At 49.5% G+C, this 19,802-nt stretch overlaps 2 protein-coding genes across 2 annotated transcripts; both read right to left on the bottom strand.

Annotated features, from left to right (window-relative positions):
- Positions 1 to 294: 294 nt before the first annotated feature.
- On the bottom strand, positions 295 to 11,956 carry LOC137792783 (all-trans-retinol 13,14-reductase-like). Its single transcript, XM_068588492.1, has 13 exons — positions 11,950 to 11,956; positions 10,791 to 10,961; positions 10,246 to 10,428; positions 8,630 to 8,768; positions 8,303 to 8,405; positions 3,989 to 4,184; positions 3,705 to 3,902; positions 3,002 to 3,121; positions 2,753 to 2,891; positions 2,552 to 2,661; positions 938 to 1,104; positions 547 to 706; positions 295 to 458 (listed from the first exon to the last, which is right to left on the bottom strand). Exons 1-13 carry the CDS (start codon positions 11,954 to 11,956, stop codon positions 307 to 309), a joined length of 1,845 nt encoding a protein of 614 aa, XP_068444593.1. The 3' UTR covers positions 295 to 306.
- Positions 11,957 to 15,778: 3,822 nt separating this feature from the next.
- LOC137792782 (MAGUK p55 subfamily member 2-like) lies at positions 15,779 to 19,648 on the bottom strand (the record flags this gene model as incomplete). The annotated part of the gene is made up of 3 exons (XM_068588491.1): positions 15,779 to 15,955; positions 16,066 to 16,194; positions 19,446 to 19,648. Coding segments are annotated over 3 exons (509 nt in total), but the record flags the coding sequence as incomplete, so codon positions are not given.
- Between the last annotated feature and the right edge of the window lie 154 nt (positions 19,649 to 19,802).

Raw genomic sequence — 19,802 nt, 5'->3', positions numbered from 1 at the left:
GAAAGACAGAACACATTGTTTGAGCCAGTTGGCAGCACGTTGATGATGTCATATGCCAGTCCTTTTGAATTGTAATTATTGTTGTATTCTTGTATAGCACAAAGGTTACTGGGTTGCTACTGGTAGAAAGATGAGGATACATTGTTAGACCAAGAACTTAACACGTTCTCCTCACATTTACAAGAGAAACAGGTGCTTGCTTCTCCTTCCCTAAAGCATGTGGACAAGCTCAGGGTCGGCTGTGAAAATGCTATTTGAACATTTTTGAACTTGCTTATGCATCTTTACCCTCCACTAGCTCCGTCACTACCAGGTCATCTTACGATTGGTCTGTTTGTTTTTAATGCGGGTCTTCAGGGCGAGAAGGTCAATGTAGAGCGTCTGGTTGAGGACGGACGAGGCGCAGAGCAGTCCGCCGTGCAGCGCTCCGGCCATGCCGTTACAGAACACGTCCTGACCTGCACACAGCAACACACAGCAACACACAGCGTCACCCAGCAGCCGCCTGGCAGCAGTCCCTCCGGTCTGGTTGTACCGCCAGCTCACCTGTGAGGTAGAGGCCATCGATGGGGGTCTGCGGGCGCGTCCTGGCTACCGTGTCAGGGTTGAAGCGGTCCAGGTTGTGTTCAGCGCCGTACATCTCACCTCTCGGAGCGCCCAGATAGTGGACATTAGTGAGAGGAGTGGCAGCATCCACCATCACCACCTGAGCATAAACACACGCTATTCACTGACGCTTCAGCATCTTTGCACTTACTGGATATGCTGTGGAGACAGAGAAACATTCTAGCGTGGTAATGTGTACAGACGGCAGAGAAAAGGAAAGAAGAACTTGGATATGTATGATGAAATACTTCATACAGACACCACCGCAGCACACAGTCCAGGACGGATGTGGCAGAGGGAGAAGCCCCAGCTCTAAAGCAGCGAACATCACCTTGTCCCGCAGCTGAGGGAAGATGGTCAGTGCCCAGTCCAGCATCTCCTGGGCCATGGCGTTTTTCATATCCACGTAGTTCTGTCCCCTCTTGCCCAGCTTGGTCCCTTCCCATTCCTCAAACCACTCATAGCGAGCCATGGTTAGCAACGTCATGCAGGACTTACCTGCAGAGGGGCGAGGAGGGAAAGAGATGGACGATGAAATGGCTCACGACAACACCAGATGTGCTGGATGTTATGAATGAAGCCTCATTCTGAACGGAGCGTGTTCCCATTAAAGACGTGGGAAACGTTGCTTATTCAGGTGGAAGGAGCATTCCTTTGGCACGTTCAGTTCAGTTTATTAAGTTTATATAATTTTGTAGAGCCCAAAATCACAAATAGAACATTTGCTTGAGAGGGATTTTCAATCTGTGCTCATGACATCGTGTCCTGCAGTGCATGTGCACGCACAACGTGTGTCAAGAGGTTTCCTTACAGCACAGCCTCTGTCCTGTTCACAGCTTCACCGTCTGCTCTGGAGCGCGCATTCTTTTATCATCATTATTATTATTATTATCATCATCATCATCATCATCATCATCATCATCATCATCATCATTATTATTATTATTATTATTATTATCATTATCATCATCATTATTATTATTATTATTATCATCATTATCATTATTATTATTATTAAGTATTATTATTATTAAGTATTATTATTATTATTATTATTATCATTATTATAATTATTATTATTATTATTAAGTATTATTATGGTTAACATTATCATCATTATTAGTATTATTATCCTTATTATTATCCTTATTATCATCATTATTATTATCATTATTATTATTATTATTATTATTATTATCCTTATTATGATCATTATGATCATTATTATTATTATTATTATTATTATTATCCTTATTATGATCATTATTATTATTATTATTATTATAGAACCCAGAATATTTGGTGCAATAAGAGGTCGTTGACAGTACACATGTTTCCAACATGTCTCCTGCTGTGACGTCGTCGTGCCGTCACAGCTCTCAGTGATGGAACTCAGGAGAACATGAATGCTGCTTTATTGTGTATTATTTGACCATAAACCTAACTGTAGTGTTTTGAATTAAAAACCTTCAAACTGAATTGAATTGATTTTGAATTTTCTTACGGTTCTGATTCTGAAACCTGGACCAACAGAACCACAACGGCCCGTTGCATGTTCTCTGCACAACGCGACAGTATTTAACTTAATTATTAAATCAAATAGATTGAATAAAAAAGAAAGGCCAATCCATTCAATGAAATATGATGAATAAATGTAATAAACAGATGCTTCAGTGTTTGTGGCTCAGCTCCACAAAGTGCGTAGAGGAGAAATATCGTTTCTGAACTTGTTGAAGGGAAACCACCGAGCTGCTGTCATGTTCAGTCCAGAGAGGTTCTCCTTCACTGCTCCAGGTCTTTCTGTGCGTGTGCAAACACATCTGGACTTACTCTCTTCAGGGTCACGGCTTACATTTATCATTTTGGAGAAATGCTTTAAATCTTACAGGGTTCTGATTTGATGGCAAACTAACAAGTGTGTGTCTGTGTGTGTGTTCCCGGTCACCTGGCTGTCTGATACTGGATGTAGGATCTTTAGCTGATGGGAAGGTGATGAACATCATGGGAATGTTTCCCAAAACCTGCTCCGTGCTCAGAGAAGAGTAGCGCTCCATGCTGCACACACAAGCACAGCGGGATGGGATATGTCAGACTCAATAGCATCTCCATAAATAGCCTGTATTCATATTCATGTATCAAAACCCACAGTGTGTCCAAGTCATTGTCTTTATACATCCAGAAGTTGGTGGAAACAATGCCGAGCTCCTCTTTGGATCCATCCAGACCAACAAAGACCAAGAAGGAACCCATGCCATGACGCACCAAGCCCAACAGGGACTGGACCTCTACACACACACACACACACACACACACACACACACACACATTACAGGAAGTATGACGGATAGTGAAAGAGAAGAAGGGTGACGTGCCCTCGTGGCCCTCGCTGTGTTACCTGGTTTGTGCTGAGCGGTTTGAGGCAGAAACTTCTGGAAGGTGTTGAAGATGCCAGCGTTGGAAATGACAACAGGGGCATGGACCTCAATCTCTTCTTGTCCTTTCAGCACCGTCACACCTGACACACAGACACAGTTTGAATCCTCAGGAAATGCCCAGCATCGCATGTTGTGGCCTGTAGTGACACGCCATCAGGCCTCCAGCTCACAACCACGCCATCATTTGACTCGAGCCGTCTGGGACGAGCTCAGGGTGGAAAGAGAAATGTTGTGCAGTCTGTTGGCGGTCTGTGTTTAGTCCTTTCTTATCAACGGAGGCTCGAGACTTGAACCCTCAGAAGACAAGAATGGCTGCACGCTGAACGGCAGAGGAGTCCATGAGGACCCTGACCAGAGCCAGCGGAGCCGTCCATGGAGCCCTCTCCTCCTTCTCCCTCCTCTCTTCCCTCTCCCTCCTCTCCTCTCTCTCTCCCTCCTCTCCTCCATCTCCTTTCTCTCCTCCCTCTCCCCCTTCTCCCTCCTCTCTTCCCTCTCCCTCCTCTCCTCCCTCTCCCTCCTCTCTTCCCTCTCCCTCCTCTCTTCCCTCTCCTTCCTCTCCTCCCTCTCCCTCCTCTCCTCTCTCTCCCTCCTCTCCTCCATCTCCTTTCTCTCCTCCCTCTCCCTCATCTCCTTCCTCCCCCTCCCCCCCCCCCTCCCCCTCACCGTAGGCCTTCCCCTGCTGGTTGATCAGGACGCGCTGCACAGGAGCCCTGACCAGCACGGCTCCGCCCGCCTGCTGAATGACAGGAACGATGTGAAAGGCAAACTCGCTGGCGCCCCCCCGTGGGTAGTAGGCGCCACGTTTGTAGTGGTGGAGCAGGAGAGCGTTGATGAGGAAGCTGGAGTCTTTAGGAGGGACGCCTGCATGACAAAAAGACAAGCTTTCAGGAGGCCTCACAGTGTGTGACGCTGGGTGTGTGTGTGTGTGTGAGAGTGTGTGTCGTCACCATAGAACAGGTAGGCGGACAGAGCCTGCAGGTCCTTGTTCTTCGTGAGGCGGGACATCATCTCTGAATGGCTGGTTGTTGCTAGGCGGAACACTGAGGATATGCGATCCAAAAGGCGGAATCGAACCAGGAAGTTAGCCAGCCAATAAGGTATGATCTTCAAGATGGCGATCAGCGGCGTCCGGCGTGAGGACAGCTGCATGGGGAGGTCATTCAGTAAGCAGATACATCCAACAAGACGGATGCAGGGATACACTAGAGGGGTGTCAAACCTAAACACAAGAGAGGAGGTAGAGGGTAGAGAGAGGTAGAGGGTAGAGGGTAGAGAGAGGTAGAGGGTAGAGGGAGGTAGAGGGTAGAGAGAGGTAGAGGGTAGAGAGAGGTAGAGGGTAGAGAGAGGTAGAGGGTAGAGGGAGGTAGAGGGTAGAGAGAGGTAGAGGGTAGAGGGAGGTAGAGGGTAGAGAGAGGTAGAGGGTAGAGGGAGTTAGAGGGTAGAGAGAGGTAGAGGGTAGAGGGAGGTAAAGGGTAGAGAGAGGTAGAGGGTAGAGGGAGGTAGAGGGTAGAGAGAGGTAGAGGGTAGAGGGAGGTAGAGGGTAGAGAGAGGTAGAGGGTAGAGAGAGGTAGAGGGTAGAGAGAGGTAGAGGGTAGAGGGAGGTAGAGGGTAGAGAGAGGTAGAGGGTAGAGGGAGGTAGAGGGTAGAGAGAGGTAGAGGGTAGAGGGAGTTAGAGGGTAGAGAGAGGTAGAGGGTAGAGGGAGGTAAAGGGTAGAGAGAGGTAGAGGGTAGAGGGAGGTAGAGGGTAGAGAGAGGTAGAGGGTAGAGGGAGGTAGAGGGTAGAGAGAGGTAGAGGGTAGAGAGAGGTAGAGGGTAGAGGGAGGTAGAGGGTAGAGGGAGGTAGAGGGTAGAGGGTAGAGAGAGGTAGAGGGTAGAGGGAGGTAGAGGGTAGAGAGAGGTAGAGGGTAGAGAGAGGTAGAGGGTAGAGGGAGGTAGAGGGTAGAGGGAGGTAGAGGGTAGAGAGAGGTAGAGGGTAGAGGGAGTTAGAGGGTAGAGAGAGGTAGAGGGTAGAGGGAGGTAGAGGGTAGAGAGAGGTAGAGGGTAGAGAGAGGTAGAGGGTAGAGAGAGGTAGAGGGTAGAGGGAGGTAGAGGGTAGAGAGAGGTAGAGGGTAGAGGGAGGTAGAGGGTAGAGAGAGGTAGAGGGTAGAGGGAGTTAGAGGGTAGAGAGAGGTAGAGGGTAGAGGGAGGTAAAGGGTAGAGAGAGGTAGAGGGTAGAGGGAGGTAGAGGGTAGAGAGAGGTAGAGGGTAGAGGGAGGTAGAGGGTAGAGAGAGGTAGAGGGTAGAGAGAGGTAGAGGGTAGAGGGAGGTAGAGGGTAGAGGGTAGAGAGAGGTAGAGGGTAGAGGGAGGTAGAGGGTAGAGAGAGGTAGAGGGTAGAGAGAGGTAGAGGGTAGAGGGAGGTAAAGGGTAGAGAGAGGTAGAGGGTAGAGGGAGGTAAAGGGTAGAGAGAGGTAGAGGGTAGAGGGAGGTAGAGGGTAGAGGGTAGAGAGAGGTAGAGGGTAGAGGGAGGTAGAGGGTAGAGAGAGGTAGAGGGTAGAGGGAGGTAGAGGGTAGAGGGAGGTAGAGGGTAGAGGGAGTTAGAGGGTAGAAAGAGGTAGAGGGTAGAGAGAGGTAGAGGGTAGAGGGTAAAGGGTAGAGAGAGGTAGAGGGTAGAGAGAGGGTAAAGGGTAAAGGGAGGTAGAGGGTAGAGAGAGGTAGAGGGTAGAGAGAGGTAGAGGGTAGAGAGAGGTAGAGGGAGGTAGAGGGTAGAGAGAGGTAGAGGGTAGAGAGAGGTAGAGGGTAGAGGGAGGTAGAGGGTAGAGAGAGGTAGAGGGTAGAGAGAGGTAGAGGGAGGTAGAGGGTAGAGAGAGGTAGAGGGTAGAGAGAGGTAGAGGGTAGAGGGAGGTAGAGGGTAGAGAGAGGTAGAGGGTAGAGAGAGGTAGAGGGAGGTAGAGGGTAGAGAGAGGTAGAGGGTAGAGAGAGGTAGAGGGTAGAGGGCGGTAGAGGGTAGAGAGAGGTAGAGGGTAGAGAGAGGTAGAGGGTAGAGGGAGGTAGAGGGTAGAGAGAGGTAGAGGGAGGTAGAGGGTAGAGAGAGGTAGAGGGTAGAGGGAGGTAGAGGGTAGAGAGAGGTAGAGGGTAGAGAGAGGTAGAGGGTAGAGGGAGGTAGAGGGAGGTAGAGGGTAGAGAGAGGTAGAGGGAGGTAGAGGGTAGAGAGAGGTAGAGGGTAGAGAGAGGTAGAGGGAGGTAGAGGGTAGAGGGAGGTAGAGGGTAGAGGGAGGTAGAGGGTAGGGAGAGGTAGAGGGTAGAGGGAGGTAGAGGGTAGAGAGAGGTAGAGGGAGGTAGAGGGTAGAGGGAGGTAGAGGGTAGAGAGAGGTAGAGGGTAGAGAGAGGTAGAGGGTAGAGAGAGGTAGAGGGTAGAGAGAGGTAGAGGGTAGAGGGAGGTAGAGGGTAGAGAGAGGTAGAGGGAGGTAGAGGGTAGGGAGAGGTAGAGGGAGGTAGAGGGTAGAGGGAGGTAGAGGGTAGAGGGAGGTAGAGGGTAGAGAGAGGTAGAGGGTAGAGGGAGGTAGAGGGTAGAGAGAGGTAGAGGGTAGGGAGAGGTAGAGGGTAGAGAGAGGTAGAGGGAGGTAGAGGGTAGAGGGAGGTAGAGGGTAGAGAGAGGTAGAGGGTAGAGAGAGGTAGAGGGTAGAGGGAGGTAGAGGGTAGAGAGAGGTAGAGGGTAGAGGGAGGTAGAGGGTAGAGGGAGGTAGAGGGTAGAGGGAGGTAGAGGGTAGGGAGAGGTAGAGGGAGGTAGAGGGTAGAGGGAGGTAGAGGGTAGAGGGAGGTAGAGAGAGGTAGAGGGTAGAGGGAGGTAGAGGGTAGAGAGAGGTAGAGGGTAGAGAGAGGTAGAGGGTAGAGAGAGGTAGAGGGTAGAGGGAGGTAGAGGGTAGAGAGAGGTAGAGGGTAGAGGGAGGTAGAGGGTAGAGGGAGGTAGAGGGTAGAGGGAGGTAGAGGGTAGGGAGAGGTAGAGGGAGGTAGAGGGTAGAGGGAGGTAGAGAGAGGTAGAGGGTAGAGGGAGGTAGAGGGTAGAGAGAGGTAGAGGGTAGAGAGAGGTAGAGGTAGAGAGAGGTAGAGGGTAGAGGGAGTTAGAGGGAGGTAGAGGGTAGAGAGAGGTAGAGGGTAGAGGGAGGTAGAGGGTAGAGAGAGGTAGAGGGTAGAAGGAGGTAAAGGGTAGAGGGAGGTAGAGGGTAGAGAGAGGTAGAGGGTAGAGAGAGGTAGAGGGTAGAGGGAGGTAGAGGATAGAGAGAGGTAGAGGGAGGTAGAGGGTAGACGGAGGTAGAGGGTAGAGAGAGGTAGAGGGTAGAGAGAGGTAGAGGGAGGTAGAGGGTAGAGGGAGGTAGAGGGTAGAGAGAGGTAGAGGGTAGAGAGAGGTAGAGGGTAGAGGGAGGTAGAGGGTAGAGAGAGGTAGAGGGTAGAGGGAGGTAGAGGGTAGAGAGAGGTAGAGGGTAGAGAGAGGTAAAGGGTAGAGGGAGGTAGAGGGTAGAGGGAGGTAGAGGGTAGAGGGTAGAGAGAGGTAGAGGGTAGAGGGAGGTAGAGGGTAGAGAGAGGTAGAGGGTAGAAGGAGGTAAAGGGTAGAGAGAGGTAGAGGGTAGAGGGAGGTAGAGGGTAGACGGAGGTAGAGGGTAGAGAGAGGTAGAGGGTAGAGAGAGGTAGAGGGAGGTAGAGGGTAGAGGGAGGTAGAGGGTAGAGAGAGGTAGAGGGTAGAGAGAGGTAGAGGGTAGAGGGAGGTAGAGGGTAGAGGGAGGTAGAGGGTAGAGGGAGGTAGAGGGTAGAGAGAGGTAGAGGGTAGAGAGAGGTAAAGGGTAGAGGGAGGTAGAGGGTAGAGGGAGGTAGAGGGTAGAGAGAGGTAGAGGGTAGAGGGAGGTAGAGGGTAGAGGTCGAGGGCATAGGGAAGGCACAGGCAGCACCACAGCAATAACCCCTGGTTTCCAGAACGATCTTAAAAACGAACAATGTAGAAGTAATGGGACGGTGGAAGGTGTCTCTGAACATGCAGCTGTGTCCAGCAGAGACCAGGCTCTGGTCATTCCTGCAGGTCGTTCAGCAGGTGGGCTACAAACAGCTGGGTGTCTCTTCATAGCAGAACCAATACTGGGCTCGCTGCTGCCCCCCAGTGGCAGCATGAAGAAGCAGCAGCAGCTTGTGTGGCACACAGGTGGTCATTGGGTCAAGTTGTCGTCAATGTACACAACCTTGTTCATCATCAAACTCTTCCTCCTCACCATTCAGCCACCATCATCAGCTTTACCTTCATTAACCTCATGAACTCGTCGATGGCCTTCTCCTCTCCTGGGAACTGCTTCTTCAGGCTGTCGGCCATCTCAGTCTTCCCTGCGTGGATGTGGTACTCCCTGAGGATGTCACAAGGAGGCGGTCAGAGAGGGCTGGACATGTTCTGAAGCCCGGAGGGATTCATGTTCTCAAAGGTGTGGAAATATAAGACACATTTCAACACGGATGTGTTGTTCGCCCTGAGGATGTCCGGCTCTGTTGTGGATGTGTTGCATTGGATTAGTCCTGCTGATGGATGCATGTGGAGAAAAGCCCACTAAAGAACGCAAGGTGAGGATGTTACCTGCGCTGCTCGTGCTGACCCAGGAACAGCGTGTCGAAGTGCTGCTCCAGCCGTGTGAACTGCAGCTGGCCCTCTGTGATCTGGTCCAGAGCCACCCTGAGCAGGCTGCCCTCGTGCAGCTGGCCCAGGTAGTGGATCCCTGGGGGTCAAACATAACTGCATAATGAATAATACTGTATCATTAATTCTAATAAATCCTTGAACTGCAGTTCAAAGGATTCTTCATTCAGTGCTCGTGAGATGAAATGATCTTTAAAAGTGAAGCTGGATCATCACGGTGAATCAGCGTGTCTATGTCATCTTTGGTTCTATTTCATTCAGTGTCATCTTTTTAAGAATCATAGAAACAATTTTTAAAAATAAAATGTCTTATTTGAGGCTGCCACAAAGAACTAAAAGCTGCATAAGAACATGTGTAAGCTGAGATGAACCGAGCTGCACACAGCTCATGGTCCATGGTCCTCATGTCCTCATGGTCCTCATGGTCCTCATGGTCCTCATGTCCTCATGGTCCTCATGTCCTCATGGTCCTCATGGTCCTCATGGTCCTCATGTCCTCATGGTCCTCATGGTCCTCATGGTCCTCATGTCCTCATGGTCCTCATGGTCCTCATGGTCCTCATGTCCTCATGGTCCATGGTCCTCATGGTCCTCATGGTCCTCATGTCCTCATGGTCCATGGTCCTCATGGTCCTCATGTCCTGATGGTCCTCATGGTCCTCATGGTCCTCATGTCCTCATGGTCCTCATGGTCCTCATGTCCTCATGGTCCTCATGTCCTCATGGTCCTCATGGTCCTCATGGTCCTCTGTCTGTCAGTTAAGATCAGACATGTGTGCAACTGGCAAAACACCATCCATCTACTTTCTCTACCAAAGGAATCCAAAGATGACCCTCAGCTATTAATTCTGATGGTAATTATGATCTTTGTCCCTTCAGCATGTTATACAGATACTATTTTGATGAAACGTTGTACTCCCTATCCCGATATATGTATGTGTGTACAATCTTACTCTAGAAACAGCACTGATGCCTGATAACAACAGGAAGGCTGATATTCATCTACAACATGAAGTCTCTAGTGAAATATCATTGACATTATGTTCTATCATTTTTAAACACAAATTCAGACCCTAAAAGCATAAATTAGTTCATTATTAATTAGGGAGTACAATTTATCATTTGGCATTCATTTGTAAACGACCTCCACTGGAACAGGATTCTCTACGTTGCTGTTTGGTGATAACAAATAAAAAGTCTGTTTCCAACGAGGACCTTGAGCCCCAGTCGAGGCGAGTCTGCTCTGTGCTGCCCCTTCAGGGGGATCAGGGCAGGGCAGCTGTGCCACTACACAGAGAGGACCCGAGTCATCGTGGACATGTTCGCAGTGGGAGCACTGACTTGTGGCATGAGCATCTCCCAGCAGCCGCTGCGCTGTGGCTCTTTGGATGTAGCTCAGCGCAGGATGTTTGTGTTCTGCTTCAAGGGAACTGACCCGATGCTTCATGCAAAGAGCTCGGAGCGGCTGCTTGTTCACCAGGTCACACGGCGTGTGGGTTCGTCTTCATTATCCTCATGCACGTTCAATAAAAGCAATGTTTCTGAGTGCTTCTTACCCACATCGAACTCAAAGCCCTTATTCTGGAAGGTGTGTGTGCAGCCTCCCGCCTGGTCGTGCTGCTCCAGGACGACCACCCTCTTGCCGGCTTTAGACAGAAGCGCTGCTGCTGTCAGGCCTCCAACGCCGCTGCCGATCACCACCGCGTCCAGAGCCACGGGAACCCGGTCCGCACGGAACCCTGCAGGGGGCGAAGGCTGTCAGAACCAGTGTGGGGGGACGGGTCCAGCTGGCACCCCAAAGAGGCTTTTCATGTCCCCACAATGCTGATCCACACGTCTGCACTCAGAGGAAGAACAGAGAACTATGATGTACACTGCTGTGACCTCTCTGTTTGACCTCTGTTTGACCTCTCTGCAAGCCTTTCTGTTACCCGTCTCTCACCAGCCCCACTGAAGACCTTTAAAAGGATAACACTTGTATTGTGTGATTGAAAGTAGTTGTCAAACGTCTCCTGATGTGGCAGAAGACTCTTGGTGGGTATGGATCCATCGCTCTGGGAACAGTCATCCAGACTAAGATGAGCAGATCAACCGCTCTTACCTCTCTTCAGCCTGTCGTCCCTCTGCCGGCAGTCGGTGACCAGGGGTCCTGGAGGCCTCAGGCACTTCTCACTGAACACCTTGTACCGCTGCCCGGTGGTCAGGAAGAAGATGACCACCAGCAGCAGCAGCACGCAGCTCACACCACCAAGAAGCCACCACATGGCAGAAGCTGGACGAGAGGCAGGCGGAGAGAGGAACCCAGAGAGAGAGGGATGAGGGAGGACAGGAGGGCAGTGAGAGAAGATGATGTGAAGTCCTCCAGCAAGGCGCTGCCTCAAAAAGAGCCCTAAAGGATAGAAGGGACACAGTTAAAAGGAGGGGTGGAGGGGAGGAGACACTTTTAAGGTCCAGGGAGGACATGCAACTTATGACGTTTGGGAAATTCTGACTCCACAAAGAGCCGAGCAGATGTGGCTCATTCTCCACGCCGAGGCCATGAGACGGGCCCAGAAGAGAGAGCGGCTTGTTGTCGCTCCTGAGACTCCACCCGGACCGGCACCAATCGGTGGCTCCTGCTGACGCCCGAGGGTGAAGGCCTCCTACAACATTCTCACTGTGCAGCCTAAATCAAAGAGGTTCCACTGGCAGAGAGAACAAAGATGCTTTCACAGCTCAGATGTTGTAAATGTTTAAATCATCATCATCATCAGCGTTCCATTTGAGCCGGTCAGAAGCCACGAGGCCGTGAGGAGAAGCCGTGCTCCCTCATGAGGTTGTCAAGGTTATTCAACAGAAGCTGTGCAGTAGACATGTCCTCAGTGGTTAAGCAACAGTCATAATTCAGTGCCGACTGCTTTACAGACACGATTCTGTTCCTGGAGCTTCAGATTCACACCGTTAGGAACCGTCTTGGTACTGAAGGGTCTGCGTCTTGTCGTCTGACGAGAGCTTCGCTCTACTGACACACAACAGCTGCACGCTGAGAGTCAGCTGGTGTTCTGCTGGTCCTCACATGATGAGGGGAAGTCAGACAGAAGAACACATGACAGTTATGACAGTTCACGCAGCTCCTGGCTGTGAATCACATTAAAACATGTGTCCATCCTGCCGGCGCGTGTTGTGCACACATCTAGAGAAAAGGTCCATGTGACCATTTCTGAGCTTCATGTTGTTTTTGGATATTTTATTCATCAAGTCTGTCCTGAAACAATAGTTACTGTACATGGGGCATGGAACATAGCAGGGAACATAGCATGGAACATAGCAGGGAACGTAGCACGGAACATAGCAGGGAACATAGCATGGAACATAGCACGGAACATAGCAGGGAACGTAGCACGGAACATAGCAGGGAACATAGCACGGAACATAGCACGGAACATAGCACGGAACATAGCATGGAACATAGCAGGGAACATAGCAGGGAACATAGCACGGAACATAGCACGGAACATAGCAGGGAACATAGCACGGAACGTAGCAGAGAACGTAGCAGGGAACGTAGCAGGGAACGTAGCAGGGAACGTAGCACGGAACGTAGCAGGGAACGTAGCACGGAACGTAGCACGGAACATAGCACGGAACATAGCAGGGAACATAGCAGGGAACATAGCAGGGAACATAGCAGGGAACATAGCAGGGAACATAGCACGGAACATAGCACGGAACATAGCACGGAACATAGCAGGGAACATAGCAGGGAACATAGCAGGGAACATAGCACGGAACATAGCAGGGAACATAGCACGGAACATAGCACGGAACATAGCAGGGAACATAGCAGGGAACATAGCAGGGAACATAGCAGGGAACATAGCACGGAACATAGCAGGGAACATAGCACGGAACATAGCAGGGAACATAGCATGGAACATAGCAGGGAACATAGCACGGAACGTAGCAGAGAACGTAGCAGGGAACGTAGCAGGGAACGTAGCAGGGAACGTAGCACGGAACGTAGCAGGGAACGTAGCACGGAACGTAGCACGGAACATAGCACGGAACATAGCAGGGAACATAGCAGGGAACATAGCAGGGAACATAGCAGGGAACATAGCACGGAACATAGCACGGAACATAGCAGGGAACATAGCAGGGAACATAGCAGGGAACATAGCACGGAACATAGCAGGGAACATAGCACGGAACATAGCACGGAACATAGCAGGGAACATAGCAGGGAACATAGCAGGGAACATAGCAGGGAACATAGCACGGAACATAGCAGGGAACATAGCAGGGAACATAGCAGGGAACATAGCAGGGAACATAGCAGGGAACATAGCACGGAACATAGCAGGGAACATAGCAGGGAACATAACAGGGAACATAGCAGGGAACATAACAGGGAACATAGCAGGGAACATATCACGGAACATAGCAGGGAACATATCACGGAACATAGCAGGGAACATATCACGGAACATAGCAGGGAACAGCACGGAACATCGCACAGAACATAGAACGGAGCATAGCACAGAACATCGGACAGAACATAGCACGGAACATAGAACGGAGCATAGCACAGAACGTAGAACAGAACGTAGAATGGAACATCGCACAGAACATATCACGGAACATAGCAGGAAACAGCACGGAACATAGAACGGAGCATAGCACAGAACATAGCACAGAACATAGCACGGAGCATAGCACAGAACATAGCACAGAACATCGCACAGAACATAGCACGGAGCATAGCACAGAACATAGCACGGAACGTAGCACAGAACATAGCACGGAACATAGCACGGAACATAGCACGGAACATAGCACGGAACATCGCACAGAACATAGCACGGAACATAGCACAGAACATAGCAAAGAACATAAAAGAGAACATAGCACAAAATAAAGAACAGAACCTAGAACCGTGGCAAAATGGCGAGAAGAGGCGTTGGTTTGGAGTTGCAACCTGCAGGAAGCGTTTCAATGACCTCAAGGCACGTTCAGCCAGACCAGAGTGTCGACCTTCAGCAGAAGCTCCGTGTGACATACTTTATGTCATTCTGCCCCCAGATTACGTTCCATCGATCAGATCAATCGGTTGGAACACAAAGCCCAAATATGGTATGTTCTTTTGGTGTTACCTAATGTCGGGTCAAAATAACCTCTGGCAGAACACAATTCATGTACACACATTCCCTTCAGATAAAAGTGAAGCAGAAAGACCAACAAAGCAGCAGCACTGAAGGAGGCTGCAGAAAGGCCTGCAATGCACCTGAAGAAGAGGTAGAAAAGCTTGTGAAGCTGGAGGAAGAGGGACCAAACACATCCATAATAAATGCTCATTTGCATTTTGCGGTATCTGTATAACGATGCATCCTCCAAGTGAAGAGTCTCATGAAGACTGTGAGTAAAAAACACAATCATAACGGATCAGAATCAAAGATTTATTCAGACAGAAGCATGAACTCATCAGTACAACAAAACTACAAGCTCAAGATGAATAACTTCCCATGTTCAAGACTCTGGAGGTTGATGGCTTGATGTGAACTATTCTGGGAAGAAGAACTAGGACTATATGATGTCATCTTTATAAAAACATGGCACAAATTGGGGCATGGAATTCGAAAGACTTTAAACAAGACCAGAGAGGAGGCTTTAACAGAGAGATGGTTGTTGCCTTGTGGGAATTGTAGGATTTGGCGTTTTTGGAGCGAGAGACATAATAAATGTCCAGATATCTCATCAGCTGCTTCATTTGGATTTACATCATCTCTTGACTTTGAGGAAGTGCAAACTAACTCACTGGAGTCCCTTTGATCAACACTGTTCAGGAACATTTAGAAATGACACTCTTCAAAAGTGCACATTTAATAAACATTCAGTGTCTGTCACTTCGTACTTCATTTATTTAAACAGATACTTGTCAGTGAGCCATGTTTTTACAAACTAAACGACTTTACAGTTGTATCTAAATATCATTAAAGACAGAAATGCTTTTGTTGCATTTGTGCGACTTCCTGGAGACACAGAGAGTTTCAAGAATGTCCTCCAGGAAGAAACATGTGCTGCCACAGATATCAGTTTCCAAGCCTCTTTAAAAGAAACGCAGCATCGATACGAATGTGACCTTACAAAGAGTGAGTCACTAAAGATGTCCCCTCAGCTATCTCACTCGTAACCATAAACAGATCATTGTGCATTAATAGTTCAGTAGCTGCCACAATAAAGATCAGAGTACAAACAGCAGCTCAAGCACTTTGGCACAACGGACAGCGTTGCATGTACAACAACGTGAAAGGCTAAAAAATATGACACAAATGAGTTTAAATTGTCCTCCTTCATTCACACTTGTACTTTGTGTGCTTCAGTCTCGCTTTGAGTTAAGATGTTCACATTCTGAAAGTTAAGTGTAAATACTAGCCGCTAAACCGATTAAAAAACAGTTTCTATAATATCATTCTCTACTGTTTATGACCGAGTTCATACATAATTATGAATACAACAAAATAAAAAGTGCAAATTCTAATAGTGTGAATGTTGAACCCATTCTAATAAACTACAATGTGGTAGTAAAATAGAGCTTCTGTGTGTGTTGTCTGATGGAACGAGTCGCTACTTCACTCATTTTGTGTTGTTCTCTACATTCCTCATGAGTTGCCATCAACTGTTCCACACCTGCTTTTAGTTTTTACTTTTAGCATAAAATATAAATAAAAATGGATGACTCAGATGAGATGTAGCGGTTAGCCCTTGTAGCTGCTGGATCACGGGTAACGTTGTGTTGACCTCTGGGGTCACGATACGTAAACAATGACACGTCTGTGGACGAGCAACGCAATGCTAACCATGTAAAACATGCACATATCTGCTCTGAGAGACACACACACTCTTCCTTCTGTTTGGTTTCTCTGACCCCCACCTTCCTGTCCTCGGGCTACCCACCCACCCACCCACCCCCACCCACATGTTCCTGGTGCTCTGGCTGTGGTCGGGTGTCTCTCTGGAGACTGTAAGATCTTCCGTTATTCACAGCGTTCCTTCAGGCCGGTTCTGCGATGTTCTGCGATGTTCTGCGATGTTCTGGCGTTCCTTCAGCTTCTAGAAGACCCAGGTGACCGGGACCCACTGGGGGTTCTTGGAGACCGTCTCCAGGGCGGCCTTGGTGTTGCGGTAGGTCTCGTCCAGGTTGTCGTTGACGACGCTGAGGTCAAAGTAGTGACCGAAGGCCGCCTGCATCTTGGAGCTCTCGTCGCACGTCCTCTGCAGCTCTTCATCCTGCAACGGGACGCGTGGGTTATCATCACGATCACACATTCCCTCCTTACAACTATGAGCAGTCTGCATCGAGTCTTCAGCTGGAGGAAGGCGGGTCCAGTGGTCCTTACCGTCAGGGTCTTGGGGACCACCCCGGCCTCTACAGCCGACTGGTTCATGGCCTTGAGGACCTCGAAGTCTGGAGACTGCAGGAACACCACGAAGGGCAAGAACTCTGAGGTCCTGAGCACTTTAAGGGACTGGAACACAACACGACACATGTTAACAGCTGCAGGGCCTGAAGGAATAAACCCCTACGACTAAACCCCCTACGACTAAACCCCCTATGACTAAACCCCTACGACTAAACCCCTACGACTAAACCCCCTACGACTAAACCCCCTACGACTAAACCCCCTACGACTAAACCCCCTACGACTAAACCCCTACGACTAAACCCCCTACGACTAAACCCCCTACGACTAAACCCCCTACGACTAAACCCCCTACGACTAAACCCCCTACGACTAAACCCCTACGACTAAACCCCTACGACTAAACCCCCTACGACTAAACCCCTACGACTAAACCCCTACGACTAAACCCCTATGACTAAACCCCTATGACTAAACCCCCTACGACTAAACCCCCTACGACTAAACCCCCTACGACTAAACCCCCTACGACTAAACCCCCTACGACTAAACCCCCTACGACTAAACCCCCTACGACTAAACCCCTATGACTAAACCCCTACGACTAAACCCCCTGCGATTAAACCCTTACGACTAAACCTCCTACGACTAAACCCCTACGACTAAACCCCTACGACTAAACCCCTACGACTAAACCCTTACGACTAAACCCCCTACGATTAAACCCTTACGACTAAACCCTTACGACTAAACCCCTACGACTAAACCCCCTGCGATTAAACCCTTACGACTAAACCTCCTACGACTAAACCCTTACGACTAAACCCTTACGACTAAACCCCCTACGACTAAACCCCCTGCGACTAAACCCCCTGCGATTAAACCCTTACGACTAAACCTCCTACGACTAAACCCCTACGACTAAACCTTCTACGACTAAACCCCCTACGACTAAACCCCCTGCGATTAAACCCTTACGACTAAACCTCCTACGACTAAACCCTTACGACTAAACCCCTACGACTAAACCCTTACGACTAAACCCCTACGACTAAACCCTTACGATAAACCCCCTACGACTGAACCCCCTATGACTAAACCCCTACGACTAAACCCCTACGACTAAACCTTCTACGACTAAACCCCCTACGACTAAACCCCTACGACTAAACCCCTACGACTAAATCTCCTACGACTAAACCCCCTACGACTAAACCCCTACGACTAAACCCCTACGACTAAATCTCCTACGACTAAACCCCCTACGACTAAACCCCCTACGACTAAACCCCTACGACTAAATCTCCTACGACTAAACCCCTACGACTAAACCCTTACGACTAAACCCCCTACGATTAAACCCTTACGACTAAACCCTTACGACTAAACCCCTACGACTAAACCCCCTGCGATTAAACCCTTACGACTAAACCTCCTACGACTAAACCCTTACGACTAAACCCTTACGACTAAACCCCCTACGACTAAACCCCCTGCGACTAAACCCCCTGCGATTAAACCCTTACGACTAAACCTCCTACGACTAAACCCCTACGACTAAACCTTCTACGACTAAACCCCCTACGACTAAACCCCCTGCGATTAAACCCTTACGACTAAACCTCCTACGACTAAACCCTTACGACTAAACCCCTACGACTAAACCCTTACGATAAACCCCCTACGACTGAACCCCCTATGACTAAACCCCTACGACTAAACCCCTACGACTAAACCTTCTACGACTAAACCCCCTACGACTAAACCCCTACGACTAAACCCCTACGACTAAATCTCCTACGACTAAACCCCCTACGACTAAACCCCTACGACTAAACCCCTACGACTAAATCTCCTACGACTAAACCCCCTACGACTAAACCCCCTACGACTAAACCCCTACGACTAAATCTCCTACGACTAAACCCCCTACGACTAAACCCCTACGACTAAACCCCTACGACTAAATCTCCTACGACTAAACCCCCTACGACTAAACCCCCTACGACTAAACCCCCTACGACTAAACCCCTACGACTAAACCCCTACGACTAAACCCCCTACGACTAAACCCCTACGACTAAACCTCCTACGACTAAACCCTTACGACTAAACCCTTACGATAAACCCCCTACGACTGAACCCCCTATGACTAAACCCCTACGACTAAACCCCTACGACTAAACCCCTACGACTAAACCTTCTACGACTAAACCCCTATGACTAAACCCTTACGACTAAACCCCTACGACTAAACCCTTACGATAAACCCCCTATGACTAAACCCCTACGACTAAACCCCCTACGACTAAACCCCTACGACTAAACCCCTACGACTAAATCTCCTACGACTAAATCTCCTACGACTAAACCTCCTACGACTAAACCCCTACGACTAAACCCCCTACGACTAAACCCCTACGACTAAACCCCCTACGACCAAACCCCTTACGACTAAACCCTTACGACTAAACCCATACGACTAAACCCTTACGATTAAACCCCTTACGACTAAACCCATACGACTAAACCCTTACGATTAAACCCCTTACGACTAAACCCCTACGACTAAACCCTTACGATTAAACCCCTTACGACTAAACCCCTACGACTAAACCCCTACGACTAAACCCCCTACGACTAAACCTCTACGACTAAACCCCTACGACTAAACCCCCTACGACTAAACCTCTACGACTAAACCCCTTACGACTAAACCCTTACGGTGGAGGATGCAAATAAAGAAATCACTTAATAAATGAATCTGACATGAAGTGTAAGAACCTACACACAATTCCCAACAAGGGGAGGAATTATGTATTTGATAAGTAATTTCTATTAATTTACCAAGCGTAAATGATGATATCCGAGAGGTAAAAACTGATTTACAGATAGAAGACACTCACTTCACTTTGTTGAATAATTATAATGATCACAAAAATGATCACATGTGTTGTATGAATGAGTCACTTGTTATGAAGAAACCACAAAGAATGCTCACACAGACCCTCCGCCCCCTCCCTGACCCCACCCAGCACCCAGACTCTCCGCCCCCTCCCTGACCCCACCCAGCACCCAGACTCTCCGCCCCCTCCCTGACCCCACCCAGCACCCAGACTCTCCGCCCCCTCCCTGACCCCACCCAGCACCCAGACTCTCCGCCCCCTCCCTGACCCCACCCAGCACCCAGACTCTCCGCCCCCTCCCTGACCCCACCCAGCACCCAGACTCTCCGCCCCCTCCCTGACCCCACCCAGCACCCGGCCCCCAGGTTAGAACTAGAGGAGTTGCGGCTGTGAAGGTCTGTTAGTCGTGTGTATTGTTGTGTATGGAGCTCGTCTATGGCGTGTGCACACCTGAGGGTTGGCGTCCAGGATGCAGACGCGGCCGGCCTCCACCACCTCGTGGATGGAGTCCATCTTGATCCCGTACAGGCTGCCGTCATACTCTCCGTGCTCCAGATAGCGGCCGCTCTTGATGTCGGCCTCCATCTTGCTGCGGCTGGTGAAGGCGTACATCCGACTCTCGCGGTCTTCCTTCTTGGGCTTTCTGGAAGTATCTGGACACAATAAGGCACACGCACACCCTTTGAGTTTCCCAGGAGCTTGAATCTGTTCTTATCATGCAGCAGAAACACCTGCAGCAGCTTGTTCCTGCTGCACACATCTGAAGGATCACATATCTGCCTCGTATTACTATTTCTTAAATACAGG

This window comes from Clinocottus analis, unplaced genomic scaffold, assembly GCF_023055335.1.
Source record: "Clinocottus analis isolate CAN_PGR_092001 unplaced genomic scaffold, fCliAna1.0.p SCAF_219, whole genome shotgun sequence".
Classification (NCBI taxonomy): domain Eukaryota; kingdom Metazoa; phylum Chordata; class Actinopteri; order Perciformes; family Cottidae; genus Clinocottus; species Clinocottus analis.
The sequence above is the reverse complement of the archived record's forward strand: the minus strand, read 5'-3'. Positions and strand labels throughout refer to the sequence as shown.